At 37.7% G+C, this 26,897-nt stretch overlaps 2 protein-coding genes across 2 annotated transcripts; both read right to left on the bottom strand.

The window, feature by feature from the left end:
- Window positions 1–370: 370 nt before the first annotated feature.
- Window positions 371–18,603, bottom strand: LOC144968260 (uncharacterized). The gene is made up of 4 exons (XM_078906440.1): window positions 18,472–18,603; window positions 16,190–16,519; window positions 11,760–11,914; window positions 371–2,811 (listed from the first exon to the last, which is right to left on the bottom strand). Exons 2-4 carry the CDS (start codon window positions 16,446–16,448, stop codon window positions 463–465), a joined length of 2,763 nt encoding a protein of 920 aa, XP_078762566.1. The 5' UTR covers window positions 16,449–16,519; window positions 18,472–18,603; the 3' UTR covers window positions 371–462.
- Window positions 18,604–21,474: 2,871 nt separating this feature from the next.
- LOC144969327 (uncharacterized) lies at window positions 21,475–22,137 on the bottom strand. The gene has a single exon (XM_078908436.1). The coding sequence runs from the start codon at window positions 22,135–22,137 to the stop codon at window positions 21,475–21,477; it is 663 nt and encodes a 220-aa protein (XP_078764562.1).
- Between the last annotated feature and the right edge of the window lie 4,760 nt (window positions 22,138–26,897).

Here is a 26,897-nt window from a genome sequence, read left to right as displayed (position 1 = left end):
CTTTGTACAAATCCCATTATATACACACCCATATATACAGGTCTGATACCCAAATTGTTATGGGCTCATTTTTGTAATTGAAATACTCTCAAACCAATGCAAAATAAAATGTCCATTATAATTATATCAATGTCAAATCAACCCATAATTGAGGTCGGATATCCGACCTGCAAACATGTGCACCTAGCCCATAGGATAAACACATCTTATAAACAAAAGAATCGCTATGAAAAATATCACAATATTATATATATATCCTCCATATATATATATATATATAATATATATATATTATATATATATATATATATATATATATATATATATATATATATATATAATATATAATGTTAAAAATGACAATATTCTTACAAATAAAAATAATTATGTATGATGTACTGAGAAGGTATAGACTTGTCTCTATACCTGCCAAAAATTAAGGTTATTTGAACTGTCAGGGATTTATATCGCATCTTCCAAATCTGAATCAGATAAGAAAAAATCCGAACTGTCCGATGTTGATTCTTTTTGCATTGTGTGATAGCCAATGGAGTCATCAACAATATAATATCCATCCACCTCATCTTCATCATGAAGTCTATCTTCTTTGTCCATTGGTGGGTGCTCCCCGTCACATTGATCATCTTCATAAATATCATAGTCATGATGATGGAAATTCTTTCTTTGACGATCATTGTAACATCTATTACAATAATCATCTTTTTCACTACTTCCATAATTGGAACACCAATCTGATTTACACCGTCTTGCATTTTTCCTTAAATTGTTTTCAAGGTTTTCCATTGTCTGATAATATTTATCCTGTTTAGAGTCATTGTTCTCTTGTGCAGGTATGAAGTTATGTCCTTTTGTTTCCTCCTTATGACTGCTCGATTTTGTATAAAAATATGAACCAGTAGAATTGCGCCTCGTGCCGTTAGTTTGAATAACAATTGTTTCCTCCGGGTCTGATTGCAGACGATTATTTTCAAAAGCCCCATTGTGTCCTGAGAAAATATTCAACATGTGATTTGTTTCATCAACTGAAGTAAGACTTGTGACCATTAAAGACCTTGGCTTATTTCCCAAGTTATGCTCTTCGTTTTCTGTTACAACAGTAGAAGTTGGCCTTTCATCTTCATTGGGGGATTCTGATACAGGAGAAAATCTTTGAAAGCTAAAATCTTTCTGAATAGATGATAAAGGTGCAGAAAAGCGTCTTGGCATGATAGATTTGATTTTACTGGGGGAATCTGGCAAAGAATTGGATCTATTTATACCACATTTACAACTCAAAATATTGTCAGACTTCGAGTCTGTGGAATTATTCTCCACTTCTGACACCATTTTTCTTGGCAAAGGAGTGGTTGTATTACTTGCAATCATTTCAATATTTTCATCTCTACTTATGTCGCTATGGCAATATTTGGAAGGAACGTTCACATCAGGGACTAAACCACGACAACAATCTTTGCTGCAGTTTGATAACATGTGAACTTTCAGGATTTTGATACACTTATCACAAAGTAACTCTGGATAAGATGCCTTCTCCTTACAAACTGGACTAGCGCAGATTTTTGACTCATTATTTGTTATATTCTCTTGATCAGAATATGTTTGACAGGAAACTTCAACAGAATAATTATCCAGCCTTGGGGGAAGGGTAGATAATGGAAAATTTCTGACTCCTGTTCTTATGTCATTATCGTTGATGCTTGCTTTGTGAACATTATTCAAATAAGAGGACCCAGTAAACGATTTTGGTTTTGCTACTGAAACGTTGTTTATCTTTTCCTGCTGATTAAAGACTGATGTATGAATAGTGGTATTGTTTAATTGGGATGCCATTGCAAAATTTTCCTTTGGCGATTCATTCTTAATCAATTTATTCCTTTGGTCAAAACATTCATGACAAAAAGGGAAAGTCTTGGTTGAACTCCTGTAGTTTTTGCATGAAACGCATCTTTCACTCGTCATAGACATAGGCTCCTGAGGATCCTCAGGCATTTCAGGGGCATTTGGTTCCACTCGAGGCAGTAAATCTGCATGATGTAATATTCCATATTGGGAAGAAGATGACCCCACCATTGTATCCATTTGACTGTAGAATCCTGAATCTTTTAATTCCTGCTTGCCTGGCAAAAAATTATCTCCTGGTGTCCGAAAATTTTTCAAATTGCTATTTGCATGAATACCAAGATTGTTTACACCATTCTTGATTGTGGATTGCATTGAAATCTTGAGATTTTTAAACAATTTTGGATGACTATAAACTTTTTCATTGTAAGGTTGCTGGACAAATGTTTTCATAAAATTTAAAATTACATTTTTATCTTCAGGCAGAGTGTAACATTCAGTTTTTGTAAAAAGAAGTCTTGACAATTCGTCACCTGAAGTGACTTTTGCATCTTTCACGATCATGTAGTCTTGCAAAATTTCTCCAGCTTTTATTTCCTCGCTATCCAGTAAAAACATAACATGAAACATGCTAAAATCACTTTTGACAAGTGGAAAACATATTGAATATTTCTCTTGCAAGGAACTTATTGAAACATCCACAGACACTTCAGTTACAAGGGGTGAAAAGAGACCATTGTGATATGCAAGAAAAATGGGTGTTTTAGAACAATCTATAGGTTTGGACATTGATGGTAAATAAATACCACCAAAAGTAGCAATGTCTTCATTCATGTCAGGGCGCATGCTTTTATTCTCATTCGAGATAATAATTATTGGCCTTTGAATGACATTACAAAGAACAAATATGTGATCAGGCAACAATCTCTCTGAGTTTAATTTCAGCCCTTCAATCTGCAAGAGAGAGATAAAAAGAAATAAATGAATGAGCAACTGTGACAGAGGTAGAATAAGATAAAATGCAATAAGATTTATAAGTTTTTCAATTTTAAACATCTAAGGGACATTTGATAGTCTTTTCCTCAGAACATTTATGCTGGCCAATCGCATAAAATACTTTGGGTGGCTATCCCAAGCATTTGTACACTGACAGGAGCAAAGTTCCCTTCTCATTTTGGTCCGTCTGTATGGAACACCATTCCATAGAGCATTCGGGAGAAATCATTGTCTGTGTTCAAGAAATCCTTGAAAAACGTTTCTTTTTTGACACCATAATTGTCTTTAATATTATTTTGTATTGATGTAAAGCGCCAAGAGCCTCAGTGTTGAGAATACTTCAACTCTATAAGAGTCCATTATTATCATTATTATTATTAGTATCATTTTTATAATTATTATTATTATTATTATTATTATTATTATTATTATTATTATTATTATTATTATTATTATTATTATTATTATAATTATTATAATAATAATTATTATTATTATTATTATTATTATTATTATTATTATCATTATTATTATTATTATTATTATTATTATTATTATTATTATTATTATTATTATTATTATTATTATTATTATCATCATTATTATTATTATTATTATAGAGGAAAATGGATCCAAAATCCAGTTTAATCGAAAAGGCATCCAAACATGGAATTGCTTGGCATATGAATAGGAAACAAGGAATTTCCTTTATCATCAAAATAAATTGTAAAAAGCCTGCAATTTCTTCAGATATAAAAAAACTTGAATAGTTGGTTTTGATAGAAGACTCATGATGGAAAATGTGTTACCTTAGTCCATTTCAGTACATTATTATGATTCTATTTCCATATTTGCTTTTATTAGCAGCAGATTTATATAGCATCTTTTTCCTGGGCCTCAATGCGCTTTTACAATATGTATATAAAGGGAGCGTAATTTGAAACCCAAAACTCAGTATATTTTGTCACCAGATAATTCGACACCCAAAACATCAAAAACACAAACTCGCAATTTCTATCACTCTCTGTTTGTCTCCCACACTCACATATACTGTCAACAGTTCACATGAACACCACTCTCTCTCTCTCTCTCTCTCTCTCTCTCTCTCTCTCTCTCTCTCCTCTCTCTCTCTCTCTCTCTCTCTCTCTCTCTCTCTCTCTCTCTCTCTCTCCACATAAACCTACACTCCCCCCCCCTCCCTTCTCTCTCAATCATAAAAACATACAACTCAATCATGCTTGTACATCTACATGTACGCATAGAATTAATATAATCTAATCTAATCATTTCTTGAAATTTTTCATCTCTCTGCACACTGAATTACCCCAAACAGTCTTATTAGCAGGTCTGATAACCTTAAATAGTTGTGGGATTTGAAAAAAAACATTGTTGTAAGTAAGTGGTAATATTTTGCTTTGGATTGAAAATATTTCCAGTGCAACAATGAGCTCATAACATCAGACCTACAAATAAGTATGTAGTATCACACCTTTCTCTTGGCACACCACGAAGGTCGTATGCTTAACTGTTGTAAGTCTATGGCTTTCATTTCATTCAGACTTCATTCAACAGGGAGCGAACACTATATTCTGTTTATTAGACAGTTTCTTTGTTTTGTTATGCAGACAAAGGGTTTTCAGTCGAATTGTTCATTGTTTGCATCATTTCATCCCTAAGAATTTTGATTAGTCCCTGCCTTCAGGCAACCATTTAGCCATACCATCATGCTGAAAATTCACACGACGGAAGTTGTTGACGGTAGCTAATTCTAGACATGCGCGACTCTGGTGTTGAATAATCTGGTGACAAGATACACCTGAGTGAGTTTTGGGTGTCAAATAACACACCAATATATATATATATATATATATATATATATATATATATATATATATATATATATATATATATATATATATATATATATATATATATATATATATATATATATATATATAATGTGTGTATATGTGTTTTAGTAAAAGTAACCCAATATTTAGGGATTACATGCTCGAGAAGATCACTTGTTTGCAAAAGGATGCATACATAAACAAACACACACACACAAACCTAACTCAAGTATTTTTTAAATAAATGTGTTTTCAAAGTTCTTTTTAAACTCTTAAAACTGGCAAAAAGCCTCACAAACTGATGTTCAAATTTGCCGTAAAATATATGACCAAAAGGTTTTAGATGCCTTTTTGGGATCATAAGTAGTTTTGAATGTTGTGATCTGAATGAGTGGAATGGTTCATATGGAAGCAATCGATCTTGGATATAGATGAGAGCAGTAGAATCTAAGGATCTGTGGCAAAACTGATATACTTCATATATTTAACTATCCAAAATCATTTTACCATTTTATTGTACACCTTGTGACTTTCAGAGCAAATGTATTTCATGCTTGCTTCCAAAATGATTATAAAATCATCTGCAAGTGGCATAAATTATGCACTAGACACATTTCATTGAATATGTTTTTAAGTGATATGAAACTCAGGGTGTTATCACTCGTAAGAGTTGTGTAGATTTTACAACATTGTTGTTCTGTGTGTATACTGACTAAATGCCCTGCTCCCTTTCCGCTATCAAACATTTTTACCTTCAATAATTTCTTTTTTATTCATTTTACTTTGATAATATTTGGGGTGAATTTTTACATCATGGACTGAATCACAAGAAGATTTGCTGCTGTTTGTTAATTAGTGAACTGCAGGAATTTGATACATTTACCACTAAAGTAACTCACGATAACAAACCCAGACCTGCCTACTTGAAAATCTAAAAATTCATAAGTTTTAGGATATAAAAATTGTAGCCGTTATAATTAACTTTAGAGGTCAACAATCTACCCTCCTGAAGATTGAATAACACTTCAAAATCATTAAGATTATGTTGTTTCTGTCATCATTGCAAACCTTCTCCTTACAAGCTGGACTAACACAAATTTTTGACTCAATATTTGTTACGTTCTCTTGATCAGAATGTGTTTGACAGGAAACTTCAACAAAAAAAAATTATTATTCGACCTTGAGGAAAAAGGAGATACAATTTTTTTTCTGACTCTCGTTCTTAAGTCATTATTGTATAGCTCTTCTTTGCCTTCATTGTTGAGGCTTGCTTTGGAAACGTCATTCAAATTAGAGGATTCAGAAAAAAAAAGTCTTGTATTTGACACTAAAAAGTTTTTGATCTACTCCAGCTAATCAGGTTACTGATAAAATTAAGACGTTCTTCAAATTGTCAGAAAATGTTTAACTTGAGACGGCAATCAAAAATATTTGAAAAGTTGAAGGTATTCTTTAGGTTAAAAAATTGTCTGGTCATAGTTAAAAAGGCATTTAGTCAGCGTATATATTATTTTTGGACATGGTATACTTAAATCTTCAAGAACAATTTTCCTGACAAAATAATCAGAATAGCTATACTAAAAAAATGTTAGAAAAACTATTCTGATTATTTTATCAAAACAAATTTCTTTTGCAGGAAATCTATCTTTAAATATGGATTTTCTAAGATGTTCAAGTCATAGCTACTGAAATAAAAAAAAACTACGCATTGTGAATAAATCCAAACCTGAAGGTACTAAAACTGGACTATGACAATGGTGCCAGTGACTCAGTGGTACAATGTCTTGTCTTGAAACAAAATCAAGTAATTGTGAGAATGTTCAGTAACTGGAAGAGTGACAATGATTGGGGAAACTCAGCCCAAGCATCACCTCCTTGCTTACACATATTATCCCACTCCAATCAGGTCTTAATGAAAACCATGCCAAAGGCAGAGATGGATAATGTAAAAAGTTATCACAAAAAGTACACCACACCAGTGACTTGCACTGTATGAAAACGAAAATTTGGTTTCAGATGGTCATCTGGAGGAAGAATTAAAGAATTCTGAAGCGCAATGAGCATAGTAAAAATATGGAAATGAGCTACATTAATTGGGGAAAAAATTATTTTAAGTCTTTTACTTTTTAAAATCTGCATGGCTTGCATGAAATATATTTTAGTAGCAGATATTGGAATACATATAAGATAAGATAGGAGTGGATCTAATTATAAACTTTCCCTGGCCTATGCTCTATAACATATTAATAAACCATTTTCTTCTATTTGGAGGGAAAACTTTGGCTTCAAATATCAATAATTCAATATGACCATCACCTTGTTACCAATTCTGAAACCAAAGACTCCAAAAACTAATTAATGTCAGAATCATCTGAATTCTTGTATAATTTGTGACCCTCCGCCTCGAAGCGGTATTAAGTCGGGATTTGGAAAACGAAGAAAACGGTCAAAATGATCAAATTTCAATTTTTGGTTGTTTCAGAAACAACAATCATTTTTCTACATGAAAACATAATAATTCAACATAAATTATATTGACGATAAGTTATATAAATTTCAAGTTTAAAAATGCAACTATCAGTGAAACATTCAAAACGAGAGTTGACATTCTCTCAGATAGCCACCCTTTCCAAGGCTTAGTAATACATAGTCTTTTTCTCCACCAATAAGATGCAAGATATCACAGCAAAGGGCGCGTCTTTATCAATCTCAGAGAAAGCATGACTGTTTCCACAATTTCATGGTTCAACCAATAATGAACTTTAAAAACTGTAAACAAGTCTAGGTTTTTCCCTGACAACCTTACAAATGAATGATTCTGATTGGTCAACGCTCATCACATGTGCTGTGGCTGTAGGCCATAATGCTCGGGCGGTGCTTCATGACGTCAGCATGAGTGTGTTACATATGTGTGTGTGTTTGTGCATTTTGATACACACCACGTGCTATTATTTCTTTGTCTAGCTGCATTGGTGATCGAGGTGAGGGTCCTCCTTTGTCCCTCTTTTTTTATTCATGAAATTATAGGACATGCTAAGACTATATAGGACAACAGTTGCCTAATCTTACACTTACAGAGATTGTTGTAGGATAAACATTTAATTTTAAGTACAAAAAAAGTGAATAATAAATATAGAGCCTGATAAATATTAATGAACTCTCGAGATGGAAATATAGTGTAATAAAAATGAAATGGAAGGAAACAGACAGAAAGACAAACCTATTAATGGATAAATAGGTAGGTAGATAGATAGATAGATAGATAGATAGATAGATAGATAGATAGATAGATAGATGGATAGATGAAGAGGGGAGAGAGAGAAAGAAAGAGAGAGAGAGAGGAAAAGAGAAGAGATAGGAGAAGAGAAGAGAGAGAGAGAGAGAGAGAGAGAGAGAGAGAAGATGTTTTGTTTTGTTTTTAAGGGTTTAACGGCGCTTGCAACACATCTAGGTTATATCAGCGCCAGTAAAAAGGAAGAAATGGATAGAAGTTCTAGAATTACAATTAAAGCAGCCAAGAGAAAGCAAGACAAAGGGGAACTGGGAACAAATAGGGATCAGATGTAGATTCCAAGAGCATACCACCAATGTACTTAGTCTGAGATCACCTAAAAGTCTCATCCAGACACAGGCACAGTCCCCACTAAGAGGAATACACTCAAATGTTTACAAATAAAATACATATAATACATAATACAGTGCATAACAGTGATTTACAAGGAAAAAAAATATCATCTCCAAATAACTATACATTTGACGTTCTAAGCAGGTATGGCAGAGCCAGGACAAACAGGATCTCACAAGACAAGACAGAAGCAGTGGAAACTGTATAAGGGGTAGAAGACACAGATGAATGCCCTATGGGAGGTCGGAACCCCCCAGGAGATCAGAAAGAGGAGAGAGAAGGAGAGAGAGAGAGAGAGAGAGAGAGGAGAGAGGGAGGGAGAGAGAGGGGAGGGAGAGGAGAGAGAGAGAGAGAGGGGATGAGAGAGAGAGAGGAGAGGAGAGAGATGGGAGAGAGAGAAGAGAGGAGAGGGAGAGAGAGAGAGAGGGAGAGAGAGAGAGAGAGAGAGAGGAGAGGGAGGAGAGAGGAGAGAGAGGAGAGGGAGAGAGGAGAGAGAGGAGAGAGAGATGGAGAGGGAGAGATGAGAGAGAGAGAGAGGAGAGAGAGAGAGGGAGGGAGGGGAGGGAGAGGAGAGATGAGAGAGGAGAGAGAGAGGGAGAGAGGAGAGGGGAGAGAGAAGAGAGAGGGGGGGAGGGGGATGAGGAGGAGAGAGAGAAGGGAGAGAGGAGGAGAGAGATGGAGAGGGAGGAGAGAGGAGAGGGAGAGGAGAGAGGAGGAGAGAGGAGGAGGGGGAGAGAGAAGGGAGGAGACGAGAGGGGAGGAGAGAGAGAGAGAGAGGGGGAGAGAAGATAGGGAGAGGGAGAGAGAGAGGAGAGAGAGGAGGGAAGAGAGGAAGGAGAGAGAGGAGAGAGGAGGAGGAGAGAGGAGAGAGAGGGAGGAGGAGAGAGAGGAGGAGAGGAGAGAGGAGAGGGGGAGAGGAGAGAGGAGAGGAGAGAGAGAGAGGAGAGGAGAGGAGAGTGGAGGAGGGGGGAAGAGAGGAGAGAGAGAGAGGAGAGAGGAGAGGAGAGGAGAGAGAGGAGGAGAGAGGAGGGGAGGGAGAGGAGAGAGAGGGAAGAGGAGGAAGAGAGATGAGTGAAGGGAGAGAGGAGGGAGAGGGGAGAGAGGAGAGAGGAGAGAGTGGAGAGGGAGAGAGGAGGAGTGAGGGAGGAGAGGAGGGGGGGAGGTGAAGGTGAAGGGAGAGGAGGAGGAGTGGGGGGGGGAGAGAGGGGGGAGGCGGGAGAGGAAGGGAGAGAGGGAAGGAGAGGAGGAGAGGAGAGAGAGAGGGGAGAGGAGGGAGAGAGGAGAGGGGAGAGAGAGAGAGAAGGAAGAGAGAGGGAGAGAGGAGAGAGAGAGAGGGAGGAGGGAGGAGGAGAGGAGAGAGGAGAGAGGAGAGAGGGGAGGGGGAGGAGAGAGAGAGAGAGAGAGGGAGTGGGAGATGAGAGAGTGGAGAGAGGGAGAGGAGAGAGAGGAGAGAGGAAGGGGAGAGAGAGAGAGGGAGAGAAAGAGGAGAGGAGGAGAGAGGGAAGGAGAGAGAGAGAGGAGAGAGAGGAGTAGAGAGAGAGGAGAGGAGAGAGAGGAGAGAGAGAGGAGGAGAGGAGGGAAGAGAGGAGAGAGGAGAGGAGAGAGAGGAGAGAGAGAGGAGAGAGGAGAAGAGAGGAGAAGGAGGGAGAGGAGAAGGAGAGAGGAGAGATGAGAGAGGTGAGGAGAGAGGAGAGAGAGAGAGAGAGAGAGGGAGGAGTGAGGGAGAGAGAGAGAGAGAGAGAGAGAGAGAGGAGAGGGATGTGTGTCGGTTCTTGATATGAAGAGGGAAAAGAGGGGGGGGGGGGTCTTTTAGACAACAAGTGGGGAAACGTAAGGAAAACATAACAGATTTATGTAAGTAGGACACAATAAGACCCTCGTAAGTGTCGATCTGAGTCAAGGGAATGGAGAGAGAGAATGGAGATGAGTAGGAGTGTGAGGGACAGGGAGCGCATTTCTTAGTAATAGTGCAGATATCAAATTGGTCGAATAGAGTTTCAGGACGAGAGATTGATTGAGGAGAGCATAGTGTTGACTGCTTCTTTGTAACAAAATGCTTTCTTTTAAACTATCTACAATTCTTTGCTCCGCCTCCATTCCCTTTCTTCATGTCTACCACCTTCTCTCCGTCTCCCTTTTGTTTCTCTCTCACACACACACACACACACACACACACACACACACACACACACACACACACACACACATCTACAGGTTTCAATCTTTATTCTATTTCCCTCGCGTCCTCTTAATGCACAAGCAGTCTCTCTCCCCTCCCCCTCTCGCTCCTCTTTTTCTCTATATCTCTCTCTTTCTTTCTTTCTCTCTCTCTCTCTTTCTCTCTCTCTCTCTCACACATGTGTGTGTGTTTTTGTGTGTGTGTGTGTGTGTGTGTGCGTGCGTGTATTTTACTCTCTCATTCTATCTCTATCTCTAATCCTCTTTCTTGATAATTCTTTCCGTACCCACCCGGCTTCACATAGTTTCAAAACTGTACTTTCAAATTATAAAACCTTTAACTTTTGGCATTTTGAAATCATATTTTCTCTATTAAATAAGACAAAAAATTCACATTCATAATCCTTATTTCATTGATTCTTTACTTAAATATCAAAAATTCTTGAAAAAGTGAGCAATTGTCGGCATTTTTTTTCAAGTGTTTTATTTGTTTTAAGAACATCTTACATAATAATGAATAACTACAAAAGTAATAAATGGAATGTTTCAAAAATTTGTATGTACATTATTAGATGTATAATCTAAGCTCATGTCAAATTTCACTATTCTCGTCAAATTTTCGATGCCCGTATCTAAGGAGTTATCTTTGCCCATTGATTTGACTGTGCGTGAAAACGGTGCCTCACTTCAAAATCGATTTTCTAAAAATTTGGTTTTCACACTCTCCCTACTTCAAACGGTCATATCTCGGCAATGAATAATCAGAATTGTATAAATTTAGTATCAAATTTTAAAGCATAAAATAAGCTATGATTGGGTACCAAAAACCCAAAATTGAAAAATCCGACTTAAAACAGTTTCAAGGCGGAGGTTCACATTTGAAGTAATTTTTTTCCTCCAAAATCATGAAAGTTGTTTTAATAATTATTAAAAACGGTATTGTGATTCATAATACTGAATACAAAATGTTGTTTTTATCTACTGAGAAAATATAATCCTTTAAAATTAAGTTGTTTTGAAGTTTTTTTGCAAGAAACAACAAAAACAAACAGAATAAAAACAAGACCCCCCAACCCTACCCCCCAAAAAACATTTTTTCCCAAGTTTTGATTGGCAAAAAGGGTCTTTTTTCGTGTGTTAAATAGTACAGTTTATGGTAAAGAATGGGTTTTCATATAAATTAAACACCTTCAGATGTTAAAATTTTCAGTTCCAGTCAGAGATACAAGACCGTTGATATTTCTTCTACTTACATTTGTATTATATGTAGTGTTTTTATTGAATCTCATTGCCCAAACTCGACCATGTAGCTTCAGAGTAGACTTAATCAAGAAGAACACCAAGCCTTTGCTGTCTGGTACTCCCCACAGAGATACAGAAACAGAATTGAAAAATGAATACTTGTCCTCTGTGAAAAGAAAAAAAAACACCAAAAAGACAAACTTAGCATTTCTATTTAGCACAATATCCACTAAACATGCTCAAAGTGCTTTACAAGCGGTCCCTAGCCAACAGCAATTTCTAACATGTAGGACGAGGCATGGTGCCTGTTAACCGATACAATGCTGTTAATGGCCATGAACTCATCTTTCACCTGAGTATAATGAGAGAATGGGAGTAAAAAGCCTTTTTCAATGACTGGACTCAAATATGTGCAGCTTTGAGAGAGACTCAAACCATGGACCTTCAGATCAGAAGGAAAGTGGCATACCACAAGACCAGATAGCCGCACTAAATTGTTATTGTCATAGTTTTGATGGGTTTTTTCTTTTTTGTTTGTTTTGTTTCGTTTTAATTTTTGTGTACATCATGGCATTGATCTCAAGTCAGAATATTTAAAAAGGAGGACTATTTCGCCTCTTTTCGCGGAATGTGCATTTTACCATAAATAAATGATGAAATAATTAAAATGTTGCTGCTTGAAGCTCGAAGGAAAAAAAAAAAGATAAGTATTGAATTGTAAGCTTCAATTTATAACACGAAGACATTGCAATTACAATGATTTCAAAGAGGCCTCTCTCTCTCCTTAATTTGATTAGAAATTGAGGAAATATAATCCTCCTTTTCCTTTGCTCATTTTCTTAAGGCATTTGCAGAGGTGAATAAAGCCCAGTGACTTTCTCTGCTTTATCAGATTTTTTTCATTTCCTTCCTTAAATAGGTAGCATTTTCCAATAACTCTACTTTTCTCTTCTTTAAGACCACAATCTGCTTTCTTTTTAAGTGTTACAAATGTCAGCCAAAAACAAAAATCCTGCAAAAATTATGAGTTAGGTCTTGTCATCCAACTAAAAAACAAAAACAAAATAAAACAAAACAAAAAGGTCAACTCCTAAAATTGAAACTGATTACCAGACGAAATGTTCATTTTAACAAATAAAAAAAAAAATTAAAAAGAATTTTCCTTTTTTTTTTTTATGGATAAGTCCAACCACCTTGAAAAGAGGACAAGGAAGGAAGAAATGAATGCAAGCCGAACAAGGGCTTCAAGACTGGATGCACAAGAGCAGTACCGAGCCATAGCTAAGGAAGTCAAAAGACCTGTGAAGAAAGACACGGAAGCATTCATGAACAGACTTGCAGAGAAAGCAGAAGCAGCAGCGACAGGAGGACACATGAGGATCCTTTATCAAACTACCAAGACACTTGCTGGAAAATATGGGAAACCAGAGGTACCAGTCAAAGACAAAGATGGGAAAACTATTTTTGGAAAAGAGGCTCAATCTGAACGATGGAGGGAACATTTCAACTGCCTTCTGAACAGACCACCACCAGACAACCAGCTAGAAATTTTGCCTGCAAGGAATGAGCTACCAATTAGCTGTGATCCACCATCAATAGCAGAGATTGTGGGTGCCATTAACAAGATGAAAAGGGGGAAAGCTGCTGGACCAGACCAGATTCCACCAGAGGCTCTAAAAGTTGATGCTGAAAGAAATGCTGAGGCCCTGCACCCACTATTTGAGAGAATCTGGAATGACGGGATATTCCCAAAGGATTGGAAGGAAGGACATCTTATCAAGCTTCCAAAGAAAGGGGACCTCAGTAATTGTAATAATTATCGAGGAATCACTCTTTTTTCTATCCCAGGAAAAGTTTTCAACCGTATTATTTTAGAGAGAATTAAGAATGCAACAGATGCTAAACTGCAGGACGAACAGGTAGGTTTTCGGAAAAACCGTTCAACCACCGACCAGATTGCCTCTCTGCGAGTCATAGTGGAACAGTCTATAGAATGGAACTCTCCTCTTATTGTCAACTTTCTGGATTACGAGAAGGCTTTCGACAGTATTGACAGAGCAACATTGTGGAAAATTCTGGCACATTATGGACTCCTGAAAAGATAGTAAACCTCATTAAGAAAATGTATGAAGGATCAAGTTGCAGGGTTGTACATGAAGATCAGCTTACTGACAGCTTTGAAATTAAGACTGGTGTCAAGCAGGGATGCTTGCTTTCACCATTCCTGTTCATCCTTGCCATTGATTGGCTAATGAAGGAAACCTCCAAAGGGCGAAGAAATGGCATACAGTGGACCCCCTGGACACAGTTGGATGATCTGGATTTTGCAGATGATCTGGCTCTTTTGTCCCACACCCAGGAACAGATGCAAGCAAAAACCACAATTATAAACAGCCTCTCGGAATCAATTTGTCTAAGAATTCACCCTGCAAAGTCAAAGGTCTTGAGGATAGGTACGCATCAAAGGGAGCAGATCAAAGTAAAAGATCAGGAACTCGAAGATATAGACACTTTCTGTTATCTCGGAAGTATAATTGACAAGGATGGAGGCACGGAAGCAGAGGTGAAAGCACGAATAGGAAAGGCACAGGCTGTATTCACATCTTTGAACAGAGTTTGGAGAACTAAAGATATCTCCCTTCGACTAAAGCTAAGACACTTTTCAACTCAAACGTGAAGTCTGTCTTACTGTATGGATGTGAAACTTGGAATGCATCACAGGCATGTATAAAGAGAGTACAGATTTTTTGTAAACAGGTGCATGCGTAAGCTACTCCGAATAAAATGGATGGATAGAATAAAAAATGAAGAAGTATGGAAAAAAACACAGCAGAAACCAGTGGGAGAGGAAATAGGAAGAAGACGATGGAGGTGGATTGGACACACGCTTAAAAATGACTCCACTATAACAAAGAAAGTATTGGACTGGAACCCTCAGGGCAGAAGATCAAGGGGAAGGCCACGAGGAACATGGAGAAGAATTAAAGAAGCTGATATACAGAGAAGTGGTAAGACCTGGAATGAGATCAAAAAGTTAGCTCGGGATAGAGAAGGATGGAAACTGTTTGTCTGTGGCCTATACCCTGACCCAGGGTGAAAAAGACAATGATGATGATGATGATGATGAAAAAGATATGAGAACAAGTAAAATATATTCCACGCTTACATGCATAATCTTATGAAACGTATTACTAAAAAAAGGGTGTCATATATACAAGTGACATCTTATATAGAAATTATCAAAAATCAACTTAAGTTGGCTAATCACAAACTGGCTCCAATCAACCAAATATTACTTCCAAAATATTACATTTGTTCCCGACTGGGGACCCTGCTGCTGGTTGGGTTATTCACCCAATTCTGCTACAATTATGATGACATGATGTGCTAATGTCTTTCCTGGGAAGAGGGGTGGAGGAGGATAATCACTTGGGGAAATCGGTCTGATCGGCATGTAAACACATTAAAATGGTCTTTAAAATCGGTATGAACAGCAGGTCTGTAGAAGTAGTGGTGGCAGTAGTAGTAGTAGTAGTAGTAGTAGTAGTAGTAGTAGTAGTAGTAGTAGTAGTAGTAGTAGTAGCTGTGGTAGTGATAATTGTCAGAGGGGAAAGAGATAAAGATTGTGTAATATTTAAAGGCCAGGGATATTGGTCAGTACTGCTGGCACCTATTGGTCAGTACAGTTTTTGTTTGCTCATTCAGCCCACACCAGTTTTTTGCTGATTTCAGTTCTAAACTCATATTCAAAAAAATAACGAGACAAGAAAGAGCAAATTTATTATTTTATGGCATTATTGAAAATTATTCTAACAGTGTTGGGATGTCTCAACAATTTCCCATCGTCTAGTTGGAATGAATAGAATTATTATAAAAGAATCTGTGCTTTGTTTCATATTCCATATCTCCATAATTTCAAAGCCAATGAATGATGTTGGACTTTCTCTTCCCCCACCTGTCAACCTAACAATGATTGGGTGGCTGGGCCAGTTAGAAATTAATTTGTAATAGGCTAGTATCCTTAATAAAGAGTGCAGGCAACTGCTAGATCCATTTAATGTAACAGAGGTGGGGACCAACTACAGCTACAAAGGTCTTAGAACTCTGAAAGACTACTTTTGAAAATTATAGACATTCATTTGCAGTTGAATGGCCAATGTGATGACAGTATGATACTATTCTTGTTCATAGTCTGTCATTGGTGCATATGTCTTCTCTGTTTGTTAATCATATCTTACTATAATTATAGCAATCGACAGCACACATATATATTTAAATTCTAATGACAGTCATAATTATTTGGACAAAATCCATATTAATTTTTTTTTTAACATGCTTTATGACCCTTCTATAATGCAAATTACAGAATATATATAAACTATCTAAAACTTATCTCATAGATTAAGAAAAATACAAAAAACTGCTGAAAATTTTGACTCACGTGGTATTTTGATTACGTGTAATTTTGTTGCCATTTGCCACCAGTTCAAAAGTCCAAGCCTTTCCAATTCTGCAGTTTTATCAGTATCAACAACATAATTCCAACTTGGTGTCTCCTTCTGAGAGCTGGGCAAAACAGAGCTATATTTGTAGAAAAGTTCATCTCTGGTGACTTTTGAAGCAATACCGTGTTTCATAAACTTCTTGATAGCCTTTGACGCATTTGATGGAAATTCATGCCATTCTCTGTTGTAATTCATAATGATGTATTTGCAGTCAATAGCAGGTTTAATGGAACACTAAATTGTTAGGCATGATAGTTAAGAAGAATCTGAAATACAGAGATAAATAATTTGAAAATCAATTATGTTGTTCAATATATCTTTTTAAAAATGTATGAACAATGAAAGGCAGTACCTACTCATACGTGTCATATACCAAATGAAAGTTCAGGATTTGAGCTTCACAATATTTATTCACTTTCAAAAGTATCCCAATTCATGTCTATGCATATCACCAATGCTTAGATAGTTGTCGCATTCTGTTGGCAAATAAATCAGAGGACTTCGACCTGAGCCAAGGAAGCCACTGCTGAACTAATTTCATCATCATTGGCACAACTGTTTTCTCACAAGTCTTGCAAATAAAATAAAAAAATCACTGGGAGCAAGGTCAAGACTATAATGGGGCTGTGGCAAAACTTCATTGAAACATAATTTTTCAAGTGCGTTTTGGGTTTTTACACTTGTGTGTGGGCACAGACTGTCAGGAGGAATGGATGCGTTGTAAGGCTTTAATCTTTTTATAAGTGCATTAAGAATTGTAATGTCCCTTTTTTATAATCCAAAATGATGTTGACATCCTTTGGTGAAAATTCTGTGTGAATTATACCAGCAAACTGTAAGAAAACGTTTAACATAACCTGTTCAGAAATGTTGCCAGGTTGACTTTCTTGGGAGATGTGAATCCAAGTGTTTTAATTCCTTGGATTGAAGTTTTTTTCTCTGGCTAATATCATGTACCCAGCTTTCACATTGTGTAATGTGATTTGGCGCAAAAAAATCTTCACCTTCTCTATGATACAGCCTTAAAAGTTCTTTACAAATACCCTTTCTTTCCATGTTTCATCTTTTTTCTGAGAGCATTCATAGAACCCAACTACCACAGACTTAATAAGTTGTTAATGATGTGGTAGATGTAGAAATACTGTTTGTGAAATTTCACACTGTGAGATTCGTCGAGTCCCTTTGATTAATTCAACATGACATTGCTACTCCATCCTTGTTGCTGGTTTCTGTCTCCCACAGAGGATACGGTCACAAAGAGCCACCTTCTCACATTGCTGGAATGAACTGTAGCATTGCAATAAAAGTCTTTTATAAATATTCACAGGATAATCACCACTCTTTGCTTTCTCCAATCAGACATAACATTTGCATTCATTTTTGCATAAAACAAGCTTTACAGATTCATTGATTATTTAGTGCAATGTGGTATGTAATTCGGAAATATCTAGAGATAGGCAAAATTAATTGAAAACCTAATTATAAGTGTCATGTTCCATATTCATATTAATTGAATGACAGTTAAAAAGAACAAACATTATAGTTGAAGCATATGATCATAATAATAATAATAATAATAATAATAATAATAATAATAATAATAATAATAACAATAGTAATAATAATAATAATAATAATATAATAATAATAATAATAATATAATAATAATAATAATTAATTAATTAAAAGAAGAAGAAGAAGAAGAAGAAGAAAGAAGAAGAAGAAGAAGAAGAAGAAGAAGAAGAGAAGAAGAAGAAGAAGAAGAAGAAGAAGAAGAAGAAGAGAAGAAGAAGAAGAAGAAGAAGAAGAAGAAGAAGAAGAAGAAGAAGAAGAAGAAGAAGAAGAAGAAGAAGAAGAAGAAGAAGAAGAAGAAGAAGAAGAAGAAGAAGAAGAAGAAGAAGAAGAAGAAGAAGAAGAAGAAGAAGAAGAAGAAGAAGAAGAGAAGAAGAAGAAGAAGAAGAAGAAGAAGAAGAAGAAGAAGAAGAAGAAGAAGAAGAAGAAGAAGAAGAAGAAGAAGAAGAAGAAGAAGAAGTATCTTGAAGTATCTACTATTTTACTTCTAGAGTTGGGCAAAGACTTAAGAAGAGATCTGACTATGTTAATGTTAAAGTTTAAAAGATAAAATCTAAACGTCGTTGGGGTTGCCTCCCAATAATATGTGATGATTAATATGAATATGATTTTGACTAAGATGAATATTGGTAAATCAGTTCCTTACCTAGATATATCTCGCTGGGTATACGTTTGTTTTCCTTGGAATTGCTATAGATATTAGAACGCTTGCTGCTTGCTCTTTCCTTTTCCTGGTAATTAGTGTCGAGCGGAAGTCTCGATGATACCTCAAGTCATCGGCCACCAACACTCAAAACTTCCCGAACTCGATGACCAAGGAAAAGTCGGGAATTCCCGAGAAGTAGCACTTCAACTGAGCTTTGGATGGCTTTTTTTGTATTAAAACTTAAAATACATTAAATAAATTCACTTTGTATAATAATAAAACATTGATACCTATAACCATTTTGATCTATTTACGACGTTTGTGTTTTGTTAGCTGTTTAAAATATGATATAACGTCAATACCCAATACCAATGACTAGGTATTGAATGAAAGCACCGATGACTAGAGCGATGCTCGAGACTTTTTTGAGTCTCGAGACTCAAAAAAGCATCGAGACGCACAAAAGTCTCGAGCTTCGCTGGAATCAACGCCGACGAGAGAGGGGTGAACAATGCAGATAGTACACATTGTTAGAAACGCGTGCGTCGCTCGCGCAGTATAGTCTCGAGACTCGGGACTCGGGACTCAATACGAGAAGCATCGATGACCAAGATTCTCGAGACGAGAAAAGCATCGAGAACTAAGTCGAGGTCGGGACCTTCTCAATACTCGATGACCTGACTTCTCAAAACCAAAAGCATCGGTGACCTTTTGGTGATCCGGATGCCCTCCCCTACTCTCGTCCCGTATAGAACAGTAAAGTTTGCTGCCCCAAACGTAAATAATAACAAGTTGCTAGTGATTTCCGTTAGGGACCGGAATAATTTACGCACAATATAGGTCTCCCAATTTTGTAGTTTGAGTTGTAGGCAATACACTTTCAGTATTGAAAATATGTTTACATAAAATCTAACAGTTGCAGAAATAATAATATAAGACTAAATTATTCTGAAAATCAGGCTCCGAATAATTCTCGTTTTGTTCATACCAGCGCAATAATTTGCTCTGGTCTAAAAATAGATAGACGTAACTTTTGATAAATTTTACCTTTTGTTCCATAAAATATCCATATCTAGACATTATTTGATGCATGATCGAGTATTTATGAATATGTGTTTCTTTTGCCGCCTAACAGCCAAATTTTAAAGGTTATTTTCTTTCTATTATTTACATTGGAACGTGAGCTGTCAAGACAGGAACATGTGGTTTGCCATGTGCTTCTCGACCATTGTTTACGTTTGGGGCAGCAAACTTTACTGTTCTATTCTCTATGCATATGAAGGACCTGTGTATGGGACCTGTGTATTCCGTACACCAGTGGACCAAAAACACACGCGTGTATTCAGAACACCGGAAATAAATTTTAAAGGGACCAAAAATCGTCTATACTTGTTACCTTAATCGATTTAATTTATGGCAATTCAACGGCTTTATCATATATCATTTACAGCGTTTTAATTACTCTCTGGAAGTCTTGATTGAGAGTTGTACGAAATCCCCTGAAATAGATTTCAATTCTCAGTTCCGATAATATATCAATTATTGATGAGATTCTTACCGGCTGCAAGATGGCCATGAGCTTGGCCAATTTGGCCAAATTGGCCACACAGAGAATATTGTTTTCCAAAGAAATCAGAGTTTTAGTATTGTTTGCCCAAGTCAGGATCTATTTTTGGCCACTTTTGACATCGACCACTGGCCTCGAGCACGGCTGTACTCTCCGTCAGAACTACACACCCAGTGGGTTTCTGTGACATGTCTTGTGCGAACTTTGTGAATTTTCTTGCTCAACAGTTGGTCGGGTGTTCTGTCTTTGTGAAAGGCATTTCACACAACTTCCCTCGTCCTATCGGAGACGGAGTGAAATTCGGAGGATCCCTCCTGTTTTTTTTTTTTATAGCATTGTCATTGTCCGAAAAATGTATCAGCAACGAGCGGGGTGCTTGTGGCGTCCAATATATTATATGTTCATTGTCCACCTGGGAAGAGATTAATTATATAAGCCGTTAGCCTTTCTTCAACTATTTAAATCATATCTACTATTATTACACTATTTGAAACAACCCAATATTATTTGCCAAACAACGCCATTGGATGCAACTTTTTTACGATCATTTTCCCCACGGGAAAGAAAATCCAATACATCATTATTGTAAACATGTTAAAATTTGAGTCATGTTTTATTGCAAACGATGAAAAGGTCGAAGGACTTCGGCATTTTGCGGCTATGTGGTCTTGTGGTATGACAATCGGTTTCGGATCGGAAATTCATGGGTTCGAGACAAAGGTAGTATAAAATTTAAATTAGGTCCAGTCTCGAGTTCATGCATTGAGGTGAAAGGGTGTTCAGTTTTAGTATCAGTTCTGCCTCCCTATATTTTCTATGTTGTTTAGTGGTGTGACAGAACTGAAGGACGGCAACTTGGATGTCGTGCAATCCTCGATGACTGGACCCATTGAAGTGGTGGGCGACAGGTTTGTCCTCGTCGTTTTCAATAGACCGCAGATGTTGTCCAAACCTGTCGCTTAGTCTCTTGCCAGTTTCTCCCACTTATGTCTTGTGGCAACGTTTGCAAATTATAGCGTAAATTAGGTTACGATCCGTGCAGGTGAACGCGTGTCGGATGTACCACACTTTATCCGGGAATTTGATGGAATTTTCCACGAATAAGTATGGGCATGTCCTGCATCTGCAACGTCCACAAGGCTCCGTCTTACGTTGATTACCGGCCATATCCATTGTCAAGCGGCTCCTAACTAGTATGTCCCTCAAATTACGGTCCCGTCTGTAGGCGATCAACGGCGGTTTGTTGAATACATCCCTCGTTTCTACATGCTCCTGAAGAATATGACGGTAGTTGGTTTTTAAGATTTTGATGACTTCCTTGTTGTGTGGATGATTGGTGATGACTAGGATGGGTCTGTCTGTTTTGCTGTCACTGTTGTCAACTGGTTTCATGGCAGCTTCCCTGGAGATGTTCTGGATTTTGTCAACCGCTTGTTTTAATATGGATTCAGGATAATGGCCGTTGCGGAAAAGTCATGCATTTTATCCTTTTCTACCGTGAAGTCCTCATCATCCTGGCAGATACGTCTTAGTCTTAGTAGCTGTAAAAATGGATTTGAATCCTTGCATTTGGTGGGATGTGAGGACGGGTAGAGAAGGTAGCTGTGACTGTCCGTTTCCTTGTAGTGGATAGACGTCTTGAGTCCACTTTGGGTGAGGGAAACTGCGATGTCCAGGAAGGCTACGTGAGTGGTGGATATCTGATGAGTGTACTTTATTGCCGGATGGAAGTTGTTGAGGGCAGTGATGAATTTGTTGAGTTGCATTTTAGTCATGTTGGTAACGCCGATGCAATCGTCGATGTATCTTTTATAAAAAGCTGGTTGGTGGCCGTCGTATTGGGAGAAAAATTTAAACTCGAGGTGGCCCATGAATAAATTGGCGTACGATGGTCCCATTTTGGTGCCCATGGCCACTCCCAAGATCTGATGGAAAAATTGGCCGTTGAATTCAAAAGAGTTGAGAGTCAAGACTAACTCTGTAAGTCGAATGATAGCCTCAGCGTTAAATTCGGGTAATGGGTGTTTGTCGATGAAGTATCGGATGGCTTGTAATCCGTCTTGATGGGGAATGGAGGTATAGAGGCCATGGACGTCCATCGTAAATATGAATTTATTGTCGGGTTGTGTGAAGCTGATGTCGCGGAGTAGATGAAGGGCGTGATTGGTATCTTTAATATATGTGGGAAGATTGATGACGATTTTTTGATGATGTTGTCAAGGAAGAGAGATATTTTTTTCTGTGGGGCAGGAAACGGCCGAAACGATGGGTCTTCCAAGGGGCAAATCCGTGGCATTTTTCATTTTGTGTATGTATTTTAGGGAGCATAATGTAGAAACAGAGATTGCCGATTTCGCTGGGTGCCAGAGTTAATATCTTGGAGTTGTTGGGCACCAACTTGTCTTCGATAAGTGTGTTGATGGATTTGTGCACGTCACGTAAATTTGGCGGAATTTGCCATATTATTTAGTGCGCACGGGACTTGGAAAGGACCATAGGACTCCCACTTATTATAATTGGTAAATTGCAACGTGTACAAAATTTAGCATCCCACATAACATATAAAAGAAAAATAAACAAAAGAAAGAAAGAAAGAAAAGAAAATTCGACCATTTGGAAAATTTGCAATGACTAATTGTTCGCAAAATAAAATATTACAAAATTGATTTATTAATCTTCAAATGCCTATCAATTTAACCCATCTTTATGATTCTGAACAAATAAACCTTAACCAGAAGCCTTCGGTTATCATACAACACCACTCTATTAAATGTACCAAAAAGCAAGCTAAAATCTTCTGGTGATCGCTCTTTTCAATATATAGACTTCAACTCGGGAATACCATACTCTCTCTCTCTCTCTCTCTCTCTCTCTCTCTCTCTCTCTCTCTCTCTCTCTCTCTCTCTCTCTCTCTCTCTCTCTCTCTCGCTCTCTCATACACATACACACACACACATACACACACACACACACACATATATATATATATATATATATAATATATATATATATATATATATATATATATATATATATGTATTAATACCGGATAGGGAGACTTTTGGTACACCTATTAGTTCATTTTACAGTACTTTACCAATAGGATATGAAGTGAATAGAAAAGTGCCAGAAGACAATAGAGAATAAAAAATTTTTCGCGGCGGTGGTGGGGTTTGAACCTGCGACCTTATTGGTACGACAACTCCGCCTGGCAGGTGAGAGTGTGGCTCTACCGTGTGAGCTATCCACGAACACAAAATATTCGTTTCAAACTCAAAGTCATTACTAGATCCCTCTCTCACCCACTTCTTGAGACCGCCGATTCGTTCGTACACCACCATCGCGAATAATTTTGACCAGCAGTTAAGCTTAATAGCCAATATTCTCAACACAAACATATAACATAGAAACGATTAAGACATTGAGTATGCTCCGGTGTATGGGTGAATTTTTAATTCAGAAAAGTGAGTGGAGCAGGCACTTATGTTGGTAACAACAAGATATGAAGTGAATAGAAAAGTGCCAGAAGACAATAGAGAATAAAATCGTTTCTATGTTATATGTTTGTGTTGAGAATATTGGCTATTAAGCTTAACTGCTGGTCAAAATTATTCGCGATGGTGGTGTACGAACGAATCGGCGGTCTCAAGAAGTGGGTGAGAGAGGGATCTAGTAATGACTTTGAGTTTGAAACGAATATTTTGTGTTCGTGGATAGCTCACACGGTAGAGCCACACTCTCACCTGCCAGGCGGAGTTGTCGTACCAATAAGGTCGCAGGTTCAAACCCCACCACCGCCGCGAAAAAATTTTTTATTCTCTATTGTCTTCTGGCACTTTTCTATTCACTTCATATCTTGTTGTTACCAACATAAGTGCCTGCTCCACTCACTTTTCTGAATTAAAAATTCACCCCATACACCGGAGCATACTCAATGTCTTAATCGTTTCTATGTTATATGTTTGTGTTGAGAATATTGGCTATTAAGCTTAACTGCTGGTCAAAATTATTCGCGATGGTGGTGTACGAACGAATCGGCGGTCTCAAGAAGTGGGTGAGAGAGGGATCTAGTAATGACTTTGAGTTTGAAACGAATATTTTGTGTTCGTGGATAGCTCACACGGTAGAGCCACACTCTCACCTGCCAGGCGGAGTTGTCGTACCAATAAGGTCGCAGGTTCAAACCCCACCACCGCCGCGAAAAATTTTTTATTCTCTATTGTCTTCTGGCACTTTTCTATTCACTTCATATCTTGTTGTTACCAACATAAGTGCCTGCTCCACTCACTTTTCTGAATTAAAAATTCACCCCATACACCGGAGCATACTCAATGTCTTAATCGTTTCTATGTTATATGTTTGTGTTGAGAATATTGGCTATTAAGCTTAACTGCTGGTCAAAATTATTCGCGATGGTGGTGTACGAACGAATCGGCGGTCTCAAGAAGTGGGTGAGAGAGGGATCTAGTAATGACTTTGAGTTTGAAACGAATATTTTGTGTTCGTGGATAGCTCACACGGTAGAGCCACACTCTCACCTGCCAGGCGGAGTTGTCGTACCAATAAGGTCGCAGGTTCAAACCCCACCACCGCCGCGAAAAATTTTTTATTCTCTATTGTCTTCTGGCACTTTTCTATTCACTTCATATCTTGTTGTTACCAACATAAGTGCCTGCTCCACTCACTTTTCTGAATTAAAAATTCACCCCATACACCGGAGCATACTCAATGTCTTAATCGTTTCTATGTTATATGTTTGTGTTGAGAATATTGGCTATTAAGCTTAACTGCTGGTCAAAATTATTCGCGATGGTGGTGTACGAACGAATCGGCGGTCTCAAGAAGTGGGTGAGAGAGGGATCTAGTAATGACTTTGAGTTTGAAACGAATATTTTGTGTTCGTGGATAGCTCACACGGTAGAGCCACACTCTCACCTGCCAGGCGGAGTTGTCGTACCAATAAGGTCGCAGGTTCAAACCCCACCACCGCCGCGAAAAATTTTTTATTCTCTATTGTCTTCTGGCACTTTTCTATTCACTTCATATCTTGTTGTTACCAACATAAGTGCCTGCTCCACTCACTTTTCTGAATTAAAAATTCACCCCATACACCGGAGCATACTCAATGTCTTAATCGTTTCTATGTTATATGTTTGTGTTGAGAATATTGGCTATTAAGCTTAACTGCTGGTCAAAATTATTCGCGATGGTGGTGTACGAACGAATCGGCGGTCTCAAGAAGTGGGTGAGAGAGGGATCTAGTAATGACTTTGAGTTTGAAACGAATATTTTGTGTTCGTGGATAGCTCACACGGTAGAGCCACACTCTCACCTGCCAGGCGGAGTTGTCGTACCAATAAGGTCGCAGGTTCAAACCCCACCACCGCCGCGAAAAATTTTTTATTCTCTATTGTCTTCTGGCACTTTTCTATTCACTTCATATCTTGTTGTTACCAACATAAGTGCCTGCTCCACTCACTTTTCTGAATTAAAAATTCACCCCATACACCGGAGCATACTCAATGTCTTAATCGTTTCTATGTTATATGTTTGTGTTGAGAATATTGGCTATTAAGCTTAACTGCTGGTCAAAATTATTCGCGATGGTGGTGTACGAACGAATCGGCGGTCTCAAGAAGTGGGTGAGAGAGGGATCTAGTAATGACTTTGAGTTTGAAACGAATATTTTGTGTTCGTGGATAGCTCACACGGTAGAGCCACACTCTCACCTGCCAGGCGGAGTTGTCGTACCAATAAGGTCGCAGGTTCAAACCCCACCACCGCCGCGAAAAATTTTTTATTCTCTATTGTCTTCTGGCACTTTTCTATTCACTTCATATCTTGTTGTTACCAACATAAGTGCCTGCTCCACTCACTTTTCTGAATTAAAAATTCACCCCATACACCGGAGCATACTCAATGTCTTAATCGTTTCTATGTTATATGTTTGTGTTGAGAATATTGGCTATTAAGCTTAACTGCTGGTCAAAATTATTCGCGATGGTGGTGTACGAACGAATCGGCGGTCTCAAGAAGTGGGTGAGAGAGGGATCTAGTAATGACTTTGAGTTTGAAACGAATATTTTGTGTTCGTGGATAGCTCACACGATAGAGCCACACTCTCACCTGCCAGGCGGAGTTGTCGTACCAATAAGGTCGCAGGTTCAAACCCCACCACCGCCGCGAAAAATTTTTTATTCTCTATTGTCTTCTGGCACTTTTCTATTCACTTCATATCTTGTTGTTACCAACATAAGTGCCTGCTCCACTCACTTTTCTGAATTAAAAATTCACCCCATACACCGGAGCATACTCAATGTCTTAATCGTTTCTATGTTATATGTTTGTGTTGAGAATATTGGCTATTAAGCTTAACTGCTGGTCAAAATTATTCGCGATGGTGGTGTACGAACGAATCGGCGGTCTCAAGAAGTGGGTGAGAGAGGGATCTAGTAATGACTTTGAGTTTGAAACGAATATTTTGTGTTCGTGGATAGCTCACACGGTAGAGCCACACTCTCACCTGCCAGGCGGAGTTGTCGTACCAATAAGGTCGCAGGTTCAAACCCCACCACCGCCGCGAAAAATTTTTTATTCTCTATTGTCTTCTGGCACTTTTCTATTCACTTCATATCTTGTTGTTACCAACATAAGTGCCTGCTCCACTCACTTTTCTGAATTAAAAATTCACCTTTACCAATAGGGAGACCAAAATCCGGTCCCCCTATTGATTTGACCTCTAGCACATTCACTTTTCTGATTTTAGTTTAAGGTTGTCAACCCAACCGTCAAGGATATATAATTGTAAATCATAGTATTGAAGTTATTTGTTAAACACCACAGTAAGAAGAGTTATGCC

This window comes from Berghia stephanieae, chromosome 3 (genome assembly GCF_034508935.2).
Source record: "Berghia stephanieae isolate SIO BIC M18660-M18661 chromosome 3, UCSD_Bste_1.3, whole genome shotgun sequence".
Taxonomy (NCBI): domain Eukaryota; kingdom Metazoa; phylum Mollusca; class Gastropoda; order Nudibranchia; family Aeolidiidae; genus Berghia; species Berghia stephanieae.
This window is presented reverse-complemented; position numbering and strand designations above follow the sequence as displayed.